Source organism: Schistocerca serialis, chromosome 11 (genome assembly GCF_023864345.2).
Source record: "Schistocerca serialis cubense isolate TAMUIC-IGC-003099 chromosome 11, iqSchSeri2.2, whole genome shotgun sequence".
In the NCBI taxonomy this organism is placed as follows: Eukaryota; Metazoa; Arthropoda; class Insecta; order Orthoptera; family Acrididae; genus Schistocerca; species Schistocerca serialis.
Window position 1 is genome coordinate 34,059,978 of NC_064648.1, and position 24,326 is coordinate 34,084,303.

The 24,326-nt window shown below is 40.5% G+C and overlaps 1 protein-coding gene across 1 annotated transcript in view; it reads left to right on the forward strand.

Moving 5' to 3' along the window:
* The first annotated feature begins 11,902 nt into the window (after positions 1-11,902).
* LOC126427359 (uncharacterized) overlaps positions 11,903-24,326 on the forward strand; it is a 46,672-nt gene continuing 34,248 nt past the window's right edge. The window contains exon 1 of the mRNA XM_050089701.1: positions 11,903-12,034. Coding sequence (XP_049945658.1) covers positions 11,989-12,034 — 46 coding nt within the window. The 5' untranslated portion in view covers positions 11,903-11,988. The remainder of the gene's footprint in view (positions 12,035-24,326) is intronic.

A 24,326-nucleotide genomic window follows, 5' to 3' on the forward strand; every position in this document is an offset into this window, starting at 1 on the left:
AATCTCAAAATCGTCGTAGCTTTCTGCAATAATTTCAAAACCTAAAAAAAATTCTCTCCTCATTTCAATAGTGTCATCTACCTCAAACGTACTTTAAAAATCATGATCCCATAAGAAATACGACATTCAAAGCTCTCATAGTATCACAATGGTTCCGAAAAAATATGAACATTTCACAAAGTACAGACAAAATACAATTTCATAAGTGTGAAGGTATCCAACTGTGTAATTGTGTAAACATGTGTCACTGATGTAGTACAAAAAATGTTTATCTCTCAGTTAAATGATCAGATAGCTGTGTAATTTGTGTGTTAGAGAAATATGGTACCAATGTGTAAAGTTGTATAAGCAAATACCATATTAGCTAGGGCTCCTTTTGCTTGCCAAACACATGGTACACAAAGTAAGCGTGTACCCCCCTGAGGATTAATGTAATTATACCCTCAGGTGTTGCAGATTACAGCAATGGAATGAAATGTATCACGGAAAACTTTCTTTGTAATTCAAAAATCTTTAAAAATAAATGTTTTAAGTATAAAATTACTCACTCAAATACGTGTACTGTAGTGCTAAACTGTGCGTCTTGTTGAAACATAATCTCTGTGGAAGTGTCGTAGTTATTGTCCTCCGAAAGCTAAGTTCTGCAGAAGTCAATGTACTTACCTCATGATAAACAAAAGTAAAATGCTTTGCGTATAGATATCGTAGTTATTATGCTTATTGGCGTGATGAGGAAAGTACTGTGCTGTAATGTATTGTTGTGCTACGGAAAAGGCTGTCTCCTTGTAGCTATAGCACAAAAATTTCTACTAAAACATGTTTTACTTTACAGAAGAATTCAGAAAAACTGTGCAGATATAAAACAGATACACCGCAAAAGCAACATTGTAAATTATCACTCATTAGTAGGGTCGTGATAAAATCATGTAGCTGTTACATAAACTAATCACTGTGTCATCTGGTATCTCACATAAAGTACTTTAAATCCAGAATGTATTTTCAAGTAAACCAAAATGTTGCATTAAAATCTCATTAGCAGTACCAATATATGTTCTAAGCATGTAAGTCTTATAGTCGTTACGTAATCGTGCAACTAACAAGCAAGAATGTACACAAACAATAACACTGTGTTGTCTGTTCTCAATAACAATGCATTCGTAATTTCTGTTTAAATAAGTTCTCTTGGTTCTTGACTGGATATTTAACTTCAAACATTGTTGTATAGTAACAGATTCTAAGTCTGACAAAGCATACTAGTAATGTAAAGTGAAAAATTTTATGGCAAAGACTAAGTTAAAAAGCAGATTATCTTTCAATAAACGGTTTTACATGTGAAATGTGGTGCAATCCTTTACTCTTCCTAGTACGCAGAGTTTGAACTTGAATGCAATCATCATGTGGTATACGTCAGTAAAGAATACTGGAATTTTTCTCAAGGTTAGCGTCTGTGTTATTTTTCGCTGAGTCAGCCGGCGCAGGTGGCTGCCTGCGGTGCGAGTCATTGTCTGCCTCTTTGTTGGCGCGCGTCGTTATTGGGATTAGGAGACCTAACTTCTACAAATTCGCCTTGCCGAGAGGGCCCTGCCCTGTTTGAAGCTCGCCAGTTCTGATGGCATTCAGGTCTGTCGTTTTGTCGGTAGTTTACATAGTTTCTTGTTTGTCGGTCATGTGGTGGAGAATTTCTCCCTGAATCGTAACTGCGCGCTGAACTGCTGCGTCTGAAAGTATTCTGTCTCCCTTGATAATAATAGTTCTGGTTACCATATTGTCTGTTTCTATGATTGTCTCTGTCATATTCATTACTACGGAAATGCGATCTTTCTCTGTAACTATTATTACTCTGCCAGTGGTTGTCATATGGGTGGTGTCTGTTTTGGTCACGATTTGCGTTGTGAGAATAGCCTTGTCGTGTCCAGTTATTATTTCTTTCATCGCGGAATTGCGACGGATGTGACCTGTAATTGTTGTGCTTCTGTTTTCACGTTCCGCGATTGTCAGTGTAAATTTCCAGTTCTTGTAACAGTCCCTGAAAAGCTTCAATGTCATCTTTGCAACGTCCTGCTAAAATAATATGTCGTATATGTTCAGGCAATTTGATTAAGCAAATGTGGATGAGTTCTAAGGGGCTGCATGGGTTTGAAAGATACTGATTCTTATGCAACATGTCTTCAAAATGTTTCATAAGACTGGATAATTCAGATTGTTCGAAACGTTTCATCATTATGATGCTATGTTTTACTCGGTCTTGTGTGGCTTGAGACCAATATGCTGAGAGGTAGGCATGGTAAAATTCTCCTTCACTGTGGCAATCGTGAATGACCGATCGCATTCTTACAGCTGGTTCATTCTCTAAGTAGCCACACATAAATTCAAATCTGTGCTCTAATGACCAGTTGGGAGGAAAACAAAGAGAGAATTGATTGAGCCACGCTTGTGGATGAATGTCATTGCCAGAATTCTTAAATGTTTTGAATTTATGTGTAGTAATGAACAGCTTATAGTCAAAATCATCATGTCGGCGAGTCCCATGTCGGTCATTGTTACGTCGTTTCGGCGGTTCCATCTCAAAATTCGGTGTGCCTTGCCAATTTCTTTCATAATTTCCGAAGTGTCCTGTGTTATTATTTTGTGGTTGTTCCGTATTTCTAAGTCCCTCTTCCCGTGTTGGAGCGCGAGTGTCCTCTGAAATATGTAATTTTTGTATTACTTGTGCCAACTGGTCTTGTACTTCCCGGATTTCTCTTTTGTGTTGCGTATTAATTTGATTCTAATTTTGTTTGAATTTCTTAATTTGTTCATACTCTTCTGTGTCAGTGATGGCTACAGGTCTTGTGTCATTCAGATCATCATCTACCTTTGTAGATAAGTTAGTGAACTGATCCGAAAGTTCGGCTACTTTCTCCGATAGCGTACTTATTTCCTCAGTGTGTTTTTCTGAACCAAGTTTCAGAGTATTTACTGTGTCCTTTAAATTTTCCTGAGTTTTTGCAAGTTGCGTAACCGAATCGGTAGATGCAACTGAGTCAATTTTAGCTTGCAAGGTGTCGTGATTTTCATGAACAATGGTTTGCAGTTCTTTGATGGCTGCTTCGTGATTCTGTAATGCATTTTCATGCCGCGAAAAAATAGGTTGGAAATGCTCACAAATTTGTGTTTTTACATCATTACAGACTTTTTGACATTTCGATTCGATGTTATGTAACTCAGTAGTTAAGTCTTCACGTGTTTGTTCAAGCGTATGTTCCACTGAGTCTAACTTTTGAAGCTTTTGTTCCATTGCGTCTAACTGTTGTTGCGTTTGTCTGTGGTGTTGTTCCATTGTGTCTAACTTTTGAAGCTTTTGCTGTGTTTGTCTTTGATTTTGTTCCGTTGTGTCTAACTTTTGAAGCTTTTGCTGTGTTTGTCTCTGATTTTGTTCCATTTTTTGCATTAACTGTAATAACAATGCATTAGTGTCTGGAATCTGTTCCTCTACGCTTTTCGGCAGTGAATTTGCACCGGCAACATTCACATTTTGACAAGCAGAAAATGTGTCTTGACTTATTTGAGAAAACGGTGAGGACGCTAAACCTGAATCTGCAGTATTTGCAGAATTGTGTCCTGTCATTTCGGATTCCTGAGGCGATCTGTTGCCGACCGATCGATCGATAATGCTTCCCTGTTCACTAATTGTTTCACTGCCTACGCCATTGTTTGCCGCCCGCTCCATTTCCCTATGCACAATTACCAAATTACTATGTTGAACATTAGTTAATTCATTACACGGTGGCGCTAACATACTGCTTTCGTCTTCCCTGTCATTTCTCAGTTTACTTTGGAGCCTAGTATTTCTTTTTCACACTCCATAATTGTCACAATATTTCACACGATAACACAGAAAAGCACAATTTGAAGAGCAAAATAAGATAACACATTAACATAGAAATGGAAATAATGTCTACTTAATTGTAAGCGCAGCTGCGAAATACTTGGTGCAAATCTAATGCATGTCACAACTGTTTTACTGTACAACAATGAAAGACTGCAACTACAAAGGAGATTCTCTCTACAATTACGCGCTAGCAATAAACAAAATCTACACTAATTACACAAACTACAAGGAAAAAATCAGAAGATTCCAGTGAGGTATCCTCGGCTAAGGGTCGACATACGAAACGTCCCCTTTTGAAAAATTTATACACGACTATGCTTAAACTGACACACAATATTTTTTAGCGCAACGCAATCTGACTTTCAAAAATCCCTACAAAATAATGGCCCTGACTAACATTAACCTATAACTTTCACAAATCACTTACCTCACAAAAATCTTCGTTACTCAAGCTACAGCAATACAGCGAGCGCCACTACTGCCAGCTAAATAAAAGATTCAAACTACCGAAGGCACTAACTACTAATAGGCATAGTTAACAAATGAAAGATTTTAATAGAGAACAAACAATGTATTTACCTTAATAATGTTGAAAACTCATAATATACATAGCAGTTCATGACACCCAGTTTTAAAAATTTCACAACTCCGCCATCTCTCTCCCCACATCCACCACTGCTGGCGGCTCACCTCCAACTGCGCAACGCTACGCGCTGTTCACATCCAGCTGCCGCTGCCCAACACTACAATGGCAGACAACAATGCAAACTAGCCACAGACTGCACACAGCACAGCCAGTGATTTTCATATAGAGCGCTACGTAACGTTGCCAACAAGAAAACATAAACAGCCTACTTACACTATGTTGTGCATAAATAATTACCATGGTTTATTTCAATTGCAACAAAAAAATACAGTTAAAGAAAGTGTGAGAGCTAAAGTTGTGGTTCATACATAAACATGTTCCCAAAAGAAGTCTTAAAAGATGGTGAGAATTGTATGGGGCTCCAAATCGAATTCTTGGAGTTACACTGTTCAGTAAACTGACAGTCGTTTCAAGGTTTCCCCTGGTATTCACGGACCAGTCCCCTTAAGTCTGGTTGGCAGTTGGTTCGTTACTTATTGCACGAATTATTCGTTTAAATTCTTTCACCAGTTGTTTTCTGTAAGTTGTAATGGTTAATATGGGGTCTGCTGGAGCTTGACTGACTGTATCATTTTATTAAATTCTGCCACCAGCTATTTGCAATAAATCATAGTGTAGTCTTGTCAGCAGCTGCTATTGTAATGTTTAAATTCTGTCTACAGCTGCTTTCCGTAAACTGAAGTAGATCTGGCTGGCAGTGTTACTTAGTATGGAATTTTTAAAATTGTTATATTGAGTTTTTAGTGAATTTTTCCTTCTGTGTTCCTTGGTAAAATAATACTATAAATTTTGGGCAATGTGTTATGTTTGTGAGGCACTTTTGTTTAAATAAAATAGTTTGTTTAAATTTGAAGAAAATTGTCCAGCTTCAGCACTTTGCCACTCAACACCACCTCCCTACTGCTTTCGGATGTAATGTTTTTATCTTCATACAGAAATAGTCAAAGTTACAACCTTACCTAAAATGCCTACATTGTTTGCCAAAATCCTATCTCAGATCATATAAAACCAATATCATACATTACAACGTCCCACATATTAGCGTTAAAATTTATCTTGAAGTACAATATATTTTGCATATTCTATAGGAAGTCTATATTGTCTGTATTATTTGTCAAAAACACGCTTTAGCTAAGTGATAATCACTATTATCTTATGATCCCTACAGGAGATATACGATGGTTGTAGCATTATGGTCACACATCCTATTACAGTACAGATTCTTGAAAATTTAGATCACACAGTTTCCTGAGAACAACGTTGTATTTCTTCCAAGGACACCCATCTAAGTTCCTACGAAACAAACTCTGGTCGCTTGTCATAATACACATTCTTGTGCGGTAACTTAGTTGTTGTATAACAGCAAAAGGGATACATATGATTCACAGTAGTGTTGACACTAGTCAGACTCAAAACACATAAAGATTTCTTCTATGACACTTCAAAACATACATGGCACTAATGCTGTTCTAACTTAAAGTGTGCTTGTGAACAAGAATGGTTTGATCTCCATACAAATGTAAAGAATGGCATTGCTGTGTCTAAATTTTCTTTATTATTTGTCAGATACTGCTCTTAATTCAGCTAAAACCATTACCAAAGTAAGTCATATCGACCATTCCACTCTCAAACACCGTGGGGAAATAATAAATAATGCTTGAATTAAACCCCAAAATCTTTCTGTACTTTTAATGTAGCCCAGCACTGTGCTGCAACCATATGGGATGTTGTTACATGAAATAATTATGGACTAGATGTGGTACTAAGCAGTACATAGAAGGCGTTACTAATGTAAATGATGGAAGAATTCACAACTGATGCCAGGACACACCTGTACTGTTGATGTCCGTTATATGCAATATAGATTATGATATTATTAGACTTGAAAAATCTGTCTACATCTGTGCATAAAAAGAGATGTTAGATTGATGCCATACAACAGACACCTCGAAAATCTAAACTTTTGTAGAAATAATGTTCTTAAATAAAGTGTAAATATAACGTCTGTTCTCCTTATGTGCAAGCACACTGCAAGTGAACAAGGTGACTCGCAGACTGGTGCAGCTGCGTGGACAACAGCTGGTGGTCAATCTGCCACCTCGTAGCTCCTGGGGTGATACAATATGTCACTGCAGTAGCTGTGTTATTCTGAATTACGGTGCAAAGCTCATTTGGACATGCATGCATGATGAGAATGAAAATTTATGCTGGAGTGGGATGGATGTGTGAGTACAGGACGTAGAAGCATGGTTGCTCGTATTCACAATTGCCAGTACATTTCATGTATTTCATAAGGCTGTAGTTGCCACAGTGCCTGCACCTTTCGACATGCATGCATCTCCAAAAGAGCTTTGCGTAATAATTCAGAACAACACAGGTACTTTGATATCATATTTATCTGCCGACACTGGGCAAGCGACTTTTAGGTAAGATGTCTACCTCGTACAGGAATATACATAATGGAAGTATGAATGCAGCATATAGATGCATGGTTGATAGCATGTGCAAGTTTGGGTCTGTGTGTGAGTTGTGCATGGCTAGCCAAATCGTGAGGCAGCGGCTCATGATAAGTGGGAAATTCGGGTTCCAGTCCCGGTCTAGCATATATTTTCATTGTCGTCATTGCATTCTACATCTGACGGTTGTCCATACTAGCAACTGCGAATACATTTACCGTATCCCAGGGAGATGCTGCATTAGTTTACAAACGCTACCTATTCCTGGATGTTTCCCACATTCCACATACATCAATACATGACGTAAAAGCTCCTCAAATGTGAATGTAGCCTCAGCCTCAGTGGCGAATCGAAAAACTTAATTTTCAGAAGCAAAAACATATGTAATATTCGACATTTGTGTGCCATATGGGGAAAGCCTGTGGTCCAAGCGGAGACTGAAGGGTGGCAGCATATGATTGGGGTGTGAGGTCAGAGAGATAGTCGCACATTGAGGGTGGGTAGTGGGAGATGCCAGAGCTGGCAGCTGCCCAAGGTTGAGGCTCGTATTCATAAGGCATGATAGGTAAATTGGTCGTAATGCCTAGCAGCAGGGAAATGTTTACAATAGGAACACCATTCCTTCCTACTTCTTGGGGTACAGCGTGACTGCATATAAATGATGTAACATTGCACATTCCTAAATGTTTAAGTAAATAGACAGTGCAACATGCAATGTGTTTGTTAAGTCCTGATAATTAAATACTGCTGCACGCTTATCTGATTGAGGTGAGCTCAAAACAAATCTAAATATTTAAATAAATAGACTATACAGTATGCAACTGTTTGACACATGATATCTTACTTTGATTATTTTGATTTCCCACTGTAAATTCTTGTTCTCTGATGATTTACTACAGGGTTTCGCGAAATGAACGTCGTCTTTCAAAAATGGCTCTGAGCACTATGGGACTCAACTGCTGTGGTCATTAGTCCCCTAGAACTTAGAACTAGTTAAAACTAACTAACCTAAGGACATCACAAACATCCATGCCCGAGGCAGGATTCGAACCTGCGACCGTAGCGGTCTTGCGGTTCCAGACTGCAGCGCCTTTAACCGCACGGCCACTTCGGCCGGCAACGTCGTCTTTGCTCCAGGGATTCCCATTTGAGTCCATGGAGCATTTCTGAAGCATTCGTGTGTTAATGGAACCTACCTGTAATAACTCTAAATGCCTGTAAATAGCTTCGTTGTCTCCCTTTAATCCCACCTGGTGGGAAAGCAAATAGTCGAGTAGTTCGGAAGAATAGGTCACACAAGTTTTCTGTTCATAGTCACCTTGGCAGATGAGCCAAACTTCCCTAGAATTCTTCCAGCTATTCAAAGTCGACCACTCCCCTCTCCCTAAAACCCATCTGATGTACTCGTCCCTTTTCGTATCGCTTTGCAAACATTAGATGTAGACATGAAATCACTGTATCCCGGAGCACTCAACTAATCCTGTATCTGAACTTAACAGAATTGTTCTTCCAAAAGATCCGCACTGGCGTACATTTGTCAGCACTTGAAGCAATCTCCCATTCATCATCCCAAACAGAAATTCTAAATCGTCCTGCGCCCGTCTACAGACACTCAACAATGAGACTTTTCTGTGAGCTTCAGCCCTACCAGCGTACAGCCACAGATTGCTGCCCACTCAGTCCACTGGATCGTTTATACAGGGTCTTTCAAAAGCAACTGTACACATGGGTATAAGGTATGCATGAAAATAAGAGTAAAATGTTAAACAGTTTTGTCTGGAACTGCTTTATTTCCGAGGTACGGTGCATTATGCAGTCTGTGTTCGGCATCACATCATGGGCCAATACAGACTTTGAGCCTCTCGTGTTCACCTGCATGTCGACTGACATTGCTGCATACATGCTTCTACAACACTCGGATGATTCAAGCACGGAATGCGTTGTTTACTTGACTCTGGTGTGGTTCGTTGTAGTCCATGGCGCTGTTGCAGTGAAGCAGCACCAGATATACTATGTGGGTTCATACTGTCGGTAGTTCATAGACGGCAGTCCTCGTGTGCACTACAAAGGCGTACTCAAATTGTGAATGTGCAGAAGTGCAGTTTCTTTATGGGGCAGCAGAAGACAATGCACGAGCAGGAGGGCGATGGTATGTGGAAATGTTTCCAAACGGAAGAGTACCAAACCATCAGACTCTCACAGCTGTGGACAGGTGTTTAAAGGAATATGGCATTCGTGGTGCACTGCACACAGGCTGGCCTCAACACAGTGGAGTGGGTGTTGTGGAGATCCTGGAAATGGTACATGAAGATTCCACTGTAAGTACTCGCCATATAAGTACTATTGTAGGGCTTCCTCGATCAACTGTATGGCACCTGCTTCAGAGATAGCATTTCCACCCATATCACCTACAGTAGGTACAGGAGATGACACCAGTAGACAAACCCAGATGTCAGGATTTCTATCACTGGTTGCTCTAGGGGCATACTGCTGATCCACTCTTTGGTCATAGGGTACTTTTTATGAATGAGAGTCTCTTTGCCTGAGTGGGTATCGTGGAGCCTCATAAAAAGCACATGCAGTTGTATGACAATCCTTGTGTGACTACAGTGTGAGAATATCAACATTTCCAGTGAAATTTGGTGTGCTATAGTCGTTACTCGTACTGCACGTTACTCTACAGTGCGTGACTGGCAGTGTGTGTCAATAGATTTTGGACCATGAATTGGGTGGTCTGCTTCATCGCTGCCTAATCGCTACCCAAAGCAACTTACAGTTTATGCACAATGCTGCTGCTGCACATTTCAGAGAGAACCTAAGTGTTGGTTGTGCCAACAGATGGATAGGTCGCGCAGGATTGGTTACTTGGTCCGCCAAATCTCCGCATCTTAACCCTCTGCACTTCTACCTTTTGGGCCATCTTGAGGAGCTCCTCTATGGTGTTAAGACTGAGAGTGTAGCACAACTACAGCAGCTAACTGAAAAAGGCTGTGGAGCCACGCAGGATGAGATGAAAGCAGCCTGCAGAATTCCGAGAACGGTGAGACGGCGAGCACGTCACTGTCACATGGACATCATTTTGAACACGTTCTGGTGTCAATATGCTGTACTTAGATGTGCTGAATTTTGGGCACCTTCTTGTCGTTGTTTTCTGAGAAGAATTTATTTTGTGTTGCTTGTTGTGCACTTGTGATACCTACTCTGCTGCCTAACTCGGAAATAAAACAATTTCAAACAAAACCTTATTTAATATTTTACTCTTATTTTTTATGCCTACATTCCACCTACGAAGTGTGTACAGTCACGTTTGAACCACACCGTGTGTACAGAGAGAGAAAGAGAGCTCCTACCAAACCTCCCTGGGACACTCATGACCATACCTTGGCCTGTGAACAACGTTCTCTTCTCCATGTGTGTATAAAACATCATTGCACAGTATTCTCTTTATGAACAACGGAGATATTTCGAGATATCTTCCCCGATTTTCTGTGTTAACATCAGCTAGAACATCTCTGACGGACTCATTTCCCCTGTCTGAGGCTCGCAAAATTCGTAAACTTCGCTACATGCCTCCAAATTTGCTAGATTCGAGACATGTTCAGAAAAAGACGATCACGTCAAACGACGAACAACAAACGAATATTTTCAGCGAAGCGAGCAGCGAGACAACAGGCAAATGATGACGTTTGATACGCGCATAACCAACTGAGGTAATATTTCTGACATAGAGTGCTTGTTACCTATCATTACGTATGCAAACGATCACTGCATGTATCCCACCTTTCCCACAGCATTGGTAAGAAGTAAGAATTTGATGCAATAGTCTACGATCTCAGGACTGTCACTTCGAAAACCGTTGAAAAGTTTGCATATAATTTCCTTTGTCTCCTAGCCACGTTAGGCGCTTACACCTGTTGGAGCTTGACTCTGCTCGCAGCCGTAAAGGATTTAATTGAGACACACTGCTGTGAGAGCACGCATTCACACATTCAAACATTTGTGCTGTACGTTTGTACAGTAACTACCTGGAAATATCTACAGCTGTCTTATTTGATGTTATGTGGTGAGATATGTTTGTGAATTACATAAGGAGCGATAGACTGTTCCCATTTGACAGCGTCGGTACAGCGTTTGCGCAAAGTAGTGCGACTCCAGTGCTGGTATATAAACGCTGACATGTAGTTAAGCGATTAGTGTGGCATTCGTGTCTTTGTGATGTGAGTATGGCAAATGAACCGTGGCAACATTATTACCAAGTGTGTCATAACATGACCAATGTGCTGTTATTCTTTTCTTGGCTAACAGACACCAGTAGACATTCATCGGAGAATGATGGTGCAGCACGTCTGTCGAAGACCACTGCTGTGGAATGGTGTGCCAAGTTCCGCGCTGAGTGCAACTTGGCATGAGCCGTTGGTCGGTCTGGGATGCCAGCCTCATCTGTTGTGTATGAGTCGCCCACCCTACAGTCCTCATGTGACTATCTCTGGCCGGTCCATTAAAAAAGGCCTCGAATGGACGGCGGTTCCTGTAGGGTGAGGATGTGCTGCAGGCAGTTGCAGACTTCTTCATGCAGCAGAATGCAGTGATTTTCTAAACGGATGTAGTCAACATTGATTACCTCAATGCTCAGATCGATTTTGCCTGATTGGCATACCGATCCTGGACCGTATGGACTTTGAACAGAAACATTTTGATTGCCCCTTATACTGCTAGATACTAAAATTCCTTTAATGCTGTGCTGGCTGCACACAACAGATTATGTAGTCATCCACGTGCAATACTTTAAATGTTATGTAATAATGATGCCTATAAGTGTAAGTTAACATTGCCTGCTGCGAACAGTATTACACAAGTAATTTCAACTACTTTCCGTGTGTTTCAGGGTAAAAACATGAATGACCAGCTGCTCAATGGATGGATTAAGAACATGAAACATGTGAGAGACATGCTGCACACGAAATTAAGGGGTTGGGAACGCGATGTTCAGTATATCAGGGAGCAGGTAGCGAACTATGCGCTGGAAGAAGACAAGAAGGTTCCTGGAAGCTACATACTTAGGTACTGTAGACGCTGTTTACATTCTAACTTTTTTCCAACTCTTTATAATTGAGGAATGTTTATTTTACTTTTCTCCACGGGTTACATACTTTACTGTTATAAGAACTAGTGAGATCATTTAACTCACAGTAGAGTAAACATGTGGCTTGTGGATCATGGTGAAGGAGACGGTTACAGCATCAACTCGTTTAAAAAAGTCCTGGGATTCCGTGTACCCTTCAGTACTTTCATTTTTCTTTTGTCTTAAATGGGCCGCATATTGCGCTGCAGATGAGAGGAGCAGACCGTTATAATGACCAGCGTTACCACCGGCACGGCAGCGAAGCATCTCAGCAAATGAATGAGTAATGTGTGAGCGTTTACTTACACTGAAGCGGCTGGTATAGGCATGCGTATTCAAACACAGATACATGTAAACAGGCAGAATGCGGCGCTGAAATGCACAACGCCTCTATAAGACAAGAAGTGCTGGGCCCAGCTGTCAGATCGCTTATTGTTGCTACAATGGCAGGTTATCAAGACTTAAATGAGTTTGAACGTGATGTTACAGTCGGCGCACGACCAATGGGACACAGAAACATGGAAGTAGCGATTAAGTTTGGATTTTCCCGTATGGCCATTTCACAAGTGTACCATGAATAAAGGGATCTGGTAAAAATTCAAATCTCTGACATCGCTGCGACCAGAAAATGATCCTGCAAGAGCGGAACCAACGACGGTTGAAGAGATTCGTTCAGCGTGACAGAAGTGCAAATGTTGCGCAAACTGCTGTAGATTTGAATGGTGGGTCATCAACAAGTGTCAGCGTGCGAACCATTCAACGAAACATCGTCGATGAGGACTTGCGGATCCGAAGGCCCACTCGTGTGCCCTAGATGACTGCGTGATGCGAAGCTTTATGCCTCAACTGGGCCCGTCAACACTGACATTGAACTGTTGATGACTGGAATCATGTTTCCTGGTCGGATGCGTCAAATTGTATGGAGCAGGTGAATGTGTACAGGTACGAAGACAACCTCGTGAATCCATGGACCCTGCATGTCAGCAGGGTACAGTTCAAGCTGGTGGAGGCTGTGTAAAGGTGTGGGGTGTGTGCAGTTGGAGTGATGTGGGACCCCTGATACGTCTAGATACGACTCTGACGTGCGTAAGCATTGTGTATGATCACCTGCATCCACTCATGTCCATTGAGCATTGCGACGGAGTTGGGCAATTCCAGCAGGACAATGCGACACCCTACACATCCAGAATTCCTGTAGTGTGGCTCCAGGAACACTCTTATAAGTTTGAAGACTTCCGCTGGCCTCCTACCTCTCCTTACATGATCATTACTGAGCGTAGCTGGGATCCATTACAACGTGCTGTTCAGAAGAGATCCTCACCTCTTCATATGGATTTATGGGCAGCTCTGGACGATTCATGGCGTCAGTTCCCCGCTGCACTACTTCAGACTTTAGTCGAGTTCATGTCACGTTGTGTTGCGGCACTTCGTGCTCGCGGCGGCCGCACACGATATTAAGCAGGTGTACCAGTCCCTGTGGCTGTTCAGTGTTCACATGGTGGCCAGAAACAGTATGAAAAGCTTATAAGTACGTTGCAAGGTAGTTTGTGCTGAGAAATTATCTATAAGAAAAATTTCGATGCCTTGCGCTGTTTCCGATTTAATTACCATTGACGTTAGCGAACCAAGTCGCCCTGCTATAGATTGCGTCACCATATGTGTTCCACTTTTGGTTTCCTTAAACACAAAAAGAGAGCAGTACAAAAATTGTATGTGGGAACCAGAGTCAAAGGCTGAGCAGTATCGTGCTCTGTCATCAACGCTATGAGAATAACTGACACTAATTGTATCACGCGGGCCGCTTCAATTTGTGCACACAACGTGTAGCTTCAGTGCTAGTTAACTCTGAAGCGGCGCCACTTATCGAATTCCCTTCTCAAAAATTATTTCTCAGCGCAACCTACCGTGCAACGCCATTACATGCTTTTCAGGCTGTTTGTGACCACCCAGTGTAGCAACGCGGAAAGTGGATGACGTGAGGAAACGGATTTGGAGCAGCTTCGGCCGCGGGGAGACGCGTGATGCCGGGCACATGGGGGAGGAGACCTGTGGCTTGTCAGAAGCCAAGGTCAACAGGTGCCACCGGCGCCGTGGCAAATAATTGTGTGATCACTGAGATCACAGCGCACGGAAGCCGGTAGGACAGAATGCTGGGTTGAGGAGCCAGACTGGGGTGTGAGGAGGGGAGGGAGGGTTGGCTACAAAAGAAAGGCAGAAATCGCTCGTCGGCTTCCGACCAGATCTACGCGTGGACGCAGCGTCCACACGTCCTCTTGTGCCTCGCTGCTCGGGCACGTGACCTCGGCTGCTGATAGGACTCTGCTATCCACACTCCCCACTGCAAAGGTCAATCACATTCTACACGGTCCATCCGTGTTTCAAGGTCGTGTCGGTTCCGCATTAAGTGATGTTGATGTTCGGCCTGGTCACTCGCGACTTATTGTCACTACTGTTTGAACTCACTCAGGTTACGTTCATTGGCTACAAATTGGGAAAATTTTCCACGTCGTAGTTTGGTTGGTTACCTAACATTTATGGTTACACAATCTGAAGTGACGACTACAACTGGTAAGCCAGAGAATTTTGTTGTTGTTAAACCTGTGTGTGTGTACATACTCACCACATGTGTAAATTATCGAATGATGACACTGTATCTGTTTTTATGGAGGGTCGTCGAATTTCTATAAAGTTTATATTTATTGCCGATACGACTATATAAATGTGTTAGTTAGTTAGTTACATGTTACATAGATTATTTGAACAATTTTTTAAACGACATGATGTGGAATGAGTCACTCTTCAGGATAAGTATACGTGATTACTGTTAACACTGATTCCTAGTCATGCAACTAGACATAAAACTAGTGTCATCTTTTGTTTTTCATTTTTCACTGGCTATCAGTTTTTACAGAGAAATTCGTCGGAGGATTTAGAGTTGTCCAAGAGAAATGATTTCAATTTAGATTTAAAACTTGCTTTGCTACCTGTCACTCGGTTTATGTTATTGGACAAATGATCAAAAATTGTTATTGCAGCATATGGAACTCCTCTCTGAACGTCTGACATTCTAAACGCCATTAGCTGCGCGCTAAAATTCTACTTCAAAAGTATATGTGATAATAATTTCTAAGTACTATACTTTGTCTATAGATCAGAGATTAATTATTCACAACTTGAACTTTCAACAGGAAAATTTGTTCATGCTCTTAGCATCTCTGTTGTTCAGTTTACAATTACAAATTTTGTACTATTTCGATCTGATCGATCAGATTTTGTCTTCTCTTCTCATTGCAGCATTCAGAATTTATGTATCTTTGATGGACTTGAAACTATGGGCAAAATTATGTAAATTTAACGCTGAAGAGTATAAATAGCTAGTAACATACAATGATATTACAATCTGGATCGGTTATGTAGTTACTAGTATTCCTTGCCAACACGTTGCCAACACGTAGTGTATCTGTCCTTGTGTATAAGTTATGCTGAACTCGATTAATTTCTAATTAAACTGTCTCTCTTATCTTATTCATGAGAGTTGAGCATCATATGATTATCTCAGTCGATGAAGTTCATGAAAACCTGCCAGGGTAGCCGAAAGCACTAAAGTGCTGCTCCCTGGAATCGTGTAGGCGCGCCAGCCCCAGATCGAATCCGCCAAGAGGATTAACGATGGGGGCCAGTGTGTCGGCCAGCATGGATGTGGTCTTTAGGCGCTTCTCCACATCCCGCTAGGTGAATACTGGGCTGGTCCCCACGTTCCCACGTTCTGCCTCAGTTACCCCGCTCTCGGACATGTGAACACATTCGCACTATTCCATGGATTACACTAGTCGCAGACAGCTGGGGTACACTAATTCCTTTCCGGGGGGCATGGGTGGCGACAGGAAGGGCATCCGGCCACCCTCCCCCCCCCCCCCCAACATTAACATGCCACACCCAATTAACCAGTAGGACCCGCAAGTCGGGATACATGCTTAGGAAAGAGAGAGAGATGGAGTTCATGAAAATAAACGATATGGTTGTCGAAGCTGTTTGGTGCCGTGATTACATGACACCCAGATCAGAATAACAAACTTACTCACCTCCAGCTGGCTGTTTAAAGACCTGCTACCATAACGAGAGCCAATCAGAGAACACTCTTGGCGGCGCCTCCCTGTTCCGTTCACCGTTCTCAAACCTCCCTTCTACTGCAGGTAGCGGCTACTGTGACCAGCAGCTGACGATGGTCACGGCCGGTAACGTAAACAGTTGTCGTCCGTTTCGTTGTGTGCTTTGTTTCTCTGTGAGGTCAGTTTATTTCTCCCACAGAATGTGTGAATCTTGTAGCGAGAGTGTGGCTGGTAAACCGAAAGTTCAGCGACCTTGCCATATTTTGCATGGTCAGATACTTGAGTTTGTTGCTCGATGCGGGAATATTTCGAGAAGGAGAGGGACAATGGTGCAACCCTATTGCCTCTAACGAAGGTAGTCGAAAGAACACAAAAATATTTTCCACAAAATCTGTAAGGGGAAATACTGTGCAGTTTTGGAAGAGCCAGGTTCACCCAAACTGCAGACACTCGGCAGAAAGAGAAGGACAGCATCAAAAATCCTATGCGTCACTCTTCGGGAGGCAGAGTTATTCAGTTTCAGCAAGAAGTTTTTGTTAACGGTTGTCAGAGCTCTCGGATTTGGGTACAAAAAAACGAATGGTACAGAAAATTATAACTGAAGAGAGGTGACATCGCAGCGTGGCATTGTCAATTCTTAAGAAATAGCGTTAGAGTGCCGTTTGAAGACAATGTTTGGTTCGTCGAAACCTGTATAAACGCCGGTCGTTCCGTCACAAAAAAAGATGATGGCACATGTGGAAGTTCTGCTCTTCTCGTGGGAAAGGGCGCAAGAATTATTGTCTTGCATGCCTGGAACTGCATCTGGTTTTGTCCCCCACTGTCTCCTCCCTTGCAAATCGAGGAAACCAAGCGACAACCACGACGAAATTAACCACAACAGTTTTCAGGAGGGGCAGCTATTGGGCAAACTTAAATCGGCGGTCTGGCATTTTTTATCGATAATGCCCCATAGCATTCAATTATTATAAAGGTAAGGCTCCAATGATGGCAACGAAAACATCCGACGCCATTGAATGGTTGAAACGCCACAATGTGAAAATTCGGGACACTTCATGTAACGTGGAACTCATGAAAATAGTGAAAAAATGAGCCACTATTTCAACAGTATGTAGGTAGCTAATCACTGTGGCCATAGTGTTCTTAGGCCTCACTATAGCACTGCCGCATCAGCGCAATCGAAATGGTTTGGACACAGATTAAACATTATGTGGCAACAAATAACAAAAGCTGCACTGTGGCAGAAATTCCAAATCTGTTGGAATCACCTTTTCACATCCTGGGCTGTTGTCCCCATTGGCAGTTTCCACATGACTACATTCTCAGTGGCTCTCAGTATGTCTTACCTCATACTCAGCCGACTCTGCTCGTGCACTGTCTTAACATTAATGAAGTTCCATTCTTTTCACAGCAGCCACGACACCTCCCTCGCCCCTAAAATAAGTCATCAGCATTTATGCACTGTGTCGTTAATTCCTTCAAATTCACAAATACATTCATTTTTACATTATGTTTCTTAGAACATATTTACATAGTATACACATTTCTTTCAGCAACCTGTTCTTTAAGGACCTTATCTTCTCCTTTATGAGGATGTGTCTCATAGATGACAATTATCATCTGTTATTCTCAGTCAAGAAAATTCTTGTGTATTAACTACAGTATCCATAGTACATACTGACTGCCAGTTAATCACTACCAAAACAGACTGTAGAAAAACTCGTATATGTATCCACAACATGGGCAATGAGAGAAACAGCAGCCTATAAGTGTTACTGTGATTAACGTAACCCTATGTATGTAACTATGGAATAGTGTTGAAATTGTAGCTCATGTTCCATTTTTCTGTCAGCTGCTCCACGTACTCAAGTCTTTTCCCTGCCAACATCAACTCATGTAACATAGTCACTACATTACTTAATTGTAATTGTAATGGTATGTCAGTTAAGTTTAACATATTCTCCATTTGTTCACAACAGTCGAGTTCCGTCGTAATACTCGGGACCATGTCCTTGCTTGTGAAATTGGTCTGTATTATACTTCACTGGATGTGCACAAGTTTGGACTGGAAACATATTGCCTGGTAGGACGAGTCTCATTTCAAATTGTATCGAGTGCATGGACGAGTACAGGTATTTCAGCAGGGTATTGTTCAAGCTGGTGGAGGCTCTGTAATGGCGTGCAGTTGGAGTGACATGGGACCCCTGATACATCTAAACACGACTCTGACAGGTGACACATACATAAGCATCCTGTTTGACCACCTGCATTCATTCACGTCCATTGTGCATGCCAACAGACTTGGCCAATTCCAGCAGGACAATGTAACACCTCCAAAATTATGCATTTCTGGGTGTCAATACCAAGGAGCTTTGTTGGAAGTGCACTGTGTGGCTTATCATCTGTGTCCGAGGCTCAAGTGTAGCAGCATTGGCTGCTGCATGCTCTCAGTCTGGAGTCGATCTACAAACAAAGAAGTGGCACATGATCTGCTGAAGTGCTCAGGTAGTAACGACCTTATGTACTGGTGTTGTGATACCAGGACCATGAGTGATGAGGGCACCTGTGAGTTGCGACCCCTGACTGTAGGCTGTTTCTACATCTACCACTTCTTCATGTCGTGCACCGCAATTCTGCCCAATGTCACCGCAGAGCTGTCGTGTGATGAGAAGGTCGTCACATGCCCTCTTATCCACATTTTATCTCATCTATTGACCGAGAACACCGACGCCCGGCGTTGACATCATATGGTTTTCTTATGGGTGGGCGAAGAAAACATTTGAGACACACCGCAGCTCAGGATCGACATGGAAAGTCTCAGGGGGTGGCAAAAAGGGCGTCATCTAAATCACAGCTCTCCTTGGGGAGTTGATTCCCAAGCATCTCGCTGTCGAAAGCGGCAGTTTTCAGTGAAACTAACAACATGACGATCTTCTTGAAAAGCTTTGACACTGCTCACACCCACTGTATGATTTAATCCTTATTTAAGAAGATCATTGACCAGAAATCCCAATGAACATCAAATCTTGGTTTGGTGTTTTGGGTGAAATCCCTGCTAGAGATCAGGTGGAACTGCAGGGGTGCTGGGGGGTTGCCTAGCTGCAGGTGCCTAGGACTCCTTCACAGATAGTCTCTGTACAGATAGATTAAAGTGCTCTACGAAGGAGGGTGCATAGCAGTGTGGATGTTGTTGAATGGAGTGAATGTAGAAGTAGGTTTTGCCATTTTATTCACACATGCGTGAATGAACCATTCCTGTGTGATCACACCTTGGGAGGAGACGAAACAGGAGGGCTGAAAAAGGTTAATCATCCTTTGCTGCTTGAGGTCACACTCTTTGATTGGTTCTGATCGGTCCATGGTGGTTTGACTGTACACAGCAGACCAAAAATTGTGGATGCACTGCAATAGAGAAAGGTGCGATGACGTTGAGTGACGTTGTTAGCTCACGATGTTCCTAGAGAAGTGTCGGATCTTCCGGCAGGTATCACCAGTGTCAGTGGCATTCAAGAAAGACGCCTTGTGGCACATATCAGTGCAAACTTTCGTTTTCGACCGCGAAATTTGTTGGAATCAAAACTGCGGAAAAAGTCGTTTTCAATGACGCCCATGCTACCGCCTGACTATTTATGTGTCGATTCAGAGTGGCGTTGGAGTAGTAAGTGGGTACAGTGGGTGCACTCGCAGATAACTTAATGATGTTTTTCATTTTCTTATAAACAGCTAGGTTGGTTGGTTGGTTTTGGGGAAGGAGACCAGACAGTGAGGTCATCGGTCTCATCGGATTAGGGAAGGATGGGGAAGGAAGTCGACCGTGCCCTTTGAAAGGAACCATCCCGGCATTTGCCTGGAGCGATTTAGGGAAATCACGGAAAACCTAAATCAGGATGGCCGGACGCGGGATTGAACCGTAGTCCTCCCAAATTCGAGTCCAGTGTCTAACCACTGCGCCACCTCGCTCGGTATATAAACAGCTAGGTAGAGAACTCTAGACACTTACTTATGAACACTTTTTTATAAATGGATCACTTGTGCCTGCAAACCAACAGACCCACAAAAAAGACACTTCAAAAATTTTCAGCCAAAATTCTATGCTGCGAAGCATACGTCAAATTCTGCAGCACCCAAACTGAAAAAGTCACACATCAAAGCCCAGATCATGAAATTCGTTATCATTATTTTTAGTCTTTTTCATTCCTTTATATGTTAGATTAATGTCACTGTCCTTAAAAAAATTGGAAGTCCCAGTTATCTATTATTTTATTATACCTTTCTGGCCAAATAAATTTAAATTTATCATCGAGCTCTAGAGAAATTTTATCTCCATATCTAATTTTTAAACATTCACAATCAGTAATTTAATACCACTCATTTACTTCAAGCTCACTAATTTTTCCAAACAAATTAGAATTTCTTGCATTATTTAGCTTCTTTAGTAGTGTGTCCATTTATATAGAACAAAATTTTAATAAACTTGTGGGAGTGACAAGTCGATAGTCGACAGGACACGGAAACATTCTCTTGGTGAGTGAGGTTCTTTGGAGGAAACAACCAGTGTTCGTTTCCCGCATTAACGTATGTATGTATGGTGTTTGTGTGGTACAATAAAAGTGGTTATTCACAGTATAAAATCCACGCAAATATTTTCCTTTATGTAGTGAAGTTACTCCTACAAACTTTCAAATTTTTAATCTTTAGAAATATGACTAATGTGTGGGATGAATTTAAATTTGACATCTTTGTCAAGAGAAGTAATAAATATCTTTTCTTTCACTTCACTTTCTATTACCCTTATCATCGATTCACATTCAACTTTTGAATATTTCTGCAATTTACAGTGAAGCCATTTACCTTCATCTCTGTCTTTTTACCATATTTCTCATAATTGTAACTTTTCAGGCCGGTTGAAGCCCAATCTGTAATCCAGTTATTTCCCAATTCATCAGCCCATTCGCCTAACACACAACTGTTTCCACAGTATTTTTACCATCATCAATATATACTACAGAATCGGTATCAAAATATATAACAGATTCTCATAGTTTATCTAGCAAATCATATAATCTAAGTCTCACATTCGATGTAATGAATGCAGTTATGAAGATATTCGTAGCTGATTGTTTTCCATGTAATAATTCTTGAAATTGTACCTCATCTGAACCATTTACTCTGTAATAAAATTGATGTCTAAGTTATCTAATCGATCATCCAGCGGTATCTCACAAAGTGCTGTAAATTGGTTACATATTCTGTTTGACTCATCTTTTGCCTTTCCCAAATTTCCCCAATAATGAATTCAGACACATCTTAGCAACAGTTCGTTTTCCTGGATTTTCCTTTATTCTGTTTGGATCTCAGTCAATATCCATTTTCTCTTTTACTGTTTTGGTATACTCCTCATGAGACTCAAAACTATGCTGACTAGTTTCGAGTTTGATTTTGATAAAGTGTTTTACATAATTTTTGAACAACTTATTGCTTTTTTTTTTGAAATCGCATGCTTCATAGACTTAATAGACTCTATATCCTTTTTCCATAGCCTACTTTACTTCATCTGTCACCCAAATTCCAATAAAACTTCTTTCTTCACTACTGTGATTGCATATACTTATTTATTCTTCTGAACATTTGACACACAGGAAATAACAGTTTTTCATTTTCATCTATCTTTATTTTCATTGGAAAAAAGGGTGATACAATCCTCTAGAAGCCAATACTTTACATTTTATTAAACCAAACCAATTTTGAGAGTAATATCTTGGTGTATATATTTTTCTCAACTGTTTTCCAGGATAAAAGTCATGAAATTGCACAGTAGTATAAAGACTATATATGTCAATATATTTTATTTTTGAGTTTACACCATCTGCTTTAGCTCTTAATTTTATTGCATTTGTTTGGCCACCATAAAAAATCATCTCATGGATTTAGCGATTCAACAATGTCAGGCAACTGCTTTAATTTCTTAAGCCTTTTATACTCTACTGAGTTCAACCAATCACATTACCACATCTCTATCAGATTATACCCAGCGTTTCGTATTTCTGCGCATCTTCTCAAAGTCTTTTGATAAAGGTCATCCATTGTCTCCTTATTTTTATTGTTAATCGTTTCGCTTTTGAACTACTTTTTACATCCTTGCCAATAACAGCCATGGTACTGATAAACAGTATTAGTTTCTTTATCAAACCCTCTACTTTCACACCAGCTATTCTTACATCGCCGCCATTAAGAGCATGTGAGATATTGTTACTGTTTAACCAAGCTATGGATTCTTTACTATAATTATCTTTCTGTTCTTTATCGAATACAGCGATTGTATTTTCTAGCAAATATTTAGATCTGTAAGTAGTCATGTAAACTCCAACTATGGTTAAATAACAGAATGGATCAATGTGAGCTACCTCTAGAAATTGTTTTCTCAGCTCCAAGCAACTCCTTCTGAAAATATCTACATCAGAATTACAGTACTCGTTAATTTCATTCTTCATATTGAACACATAATTGTCTAACTCTGGGGCTATGCCATTTGAGAAACGCTTCTCTATCTTTTGGCTTCATGGTGTCAACACAGTAATATTCAGTAGCAGCAATTGGTCCTATGTAGTTTTCATTTTCTGGCATATTGAATAAATGTAAGAAATAGCCTTTCTTCAATTCTTTTAAATCAGAAGGCTTTGGAAAGCTACTGAGTGGCCCTTGGATAAAGTTACTGCTATCTATAATTTTTATGCCTTACTGTATGATCTCCAATAACATCAGTTTAGTTCCTGTGTAGATAGTATATGGCTTCATTCTATTTCCAACACAGTACTCCAAAATTAATTGGGAGTCATAAACTTTTGCATAGTGAGCTATGAATGTGTGATAACTGTTCTTTTCAGAAATCATCCACCTACCGAATTTCTCCATTTGCCTTAAATTTATAAACAGTATCACCTTTAAAATTGTGAACAATTATAAGATTTGGAATGTGTGTTACAGTTTCTTAAGTTGCTTCATAATCAAGCCCCATGTATCTCTCAGTATAGGTACAATTCACTTTCTTAGGGAAGACTTTTTTAAAACATCTAAACTCTTTACCAGAGACTACTTCCTTGCATTCGAAGCATCGGTAAATATAAAAATCTTTGGATTCTCCATTAACACAGCAACCTTCTTTATTACAATTTGGGCAGCATTGCACTATAAAATCCTCACCAAATCTTCTTTCACGGATACCACCTTTTTCCAATACATGTTGCATATAACATTTATGATTTCCTATTTCTAATACTTGTTTACAATATCTGCTAACTCCAATGCCACATTTACGTTCTTTAGACATCAAACAAATCTCTTTGCATCCTTCACACTCGTAAGCTGTCTCACAAATGTCTTGGTGATTGTTCAAACATTCTTTATTATAACAGTACCTATTGCATTTCACATAATAAATCTTATTTTCTTCACTTTCATGTTCTAGGCTTTTGCCTAACATACACACTTTTCTCTCCATTTTGCATTTATGTGTATTCTTGCTGTTGTATGACTTGTTGCATTTATTACAGAAGTATACTGACCCCAAGAAAGCAGTCATACTGTTAATTACATCAAAATGGTTCTGGTTTTTGTACAGATAAATCTTTATTTCTTTCTCAGCGACACTATAAATAAACGAATTGAAATTTTCAGCAAATAGAACATTTATTTGGATATCCAACAATTCTTCAACATTTTTAATGTCATCTAAAGTAAAGCCAAGTAGTCACCCAACTGATTACATAATATATCAGTTAACTCTTTCTGCAATTTGTAATTGTCTCATACTCTGATTTTCTTAATTTCGTGATTGTTGAGTTCTCATCCCAAAATATTATTTGTATGGTATGTTAAAGTCACAATTACTGCTCTAGGACAGCAGAGATTATCATCATTTTTAATTCTTATGATGTACCTTTTATTCCTTTTGTCTTCAGTCAGATTTATTATTTTTTTATCTTTACTACCTGTGGGAATTGCTAGCATCTGAATATTAAACGATGTTTCTGCTATATTAACAGCCTCATCAGATGTTAAGATGTGCCTCACTTTGTTTCACATGACTTGAAAAGATTCTCGAGTGTGATTTGATGCATTATAA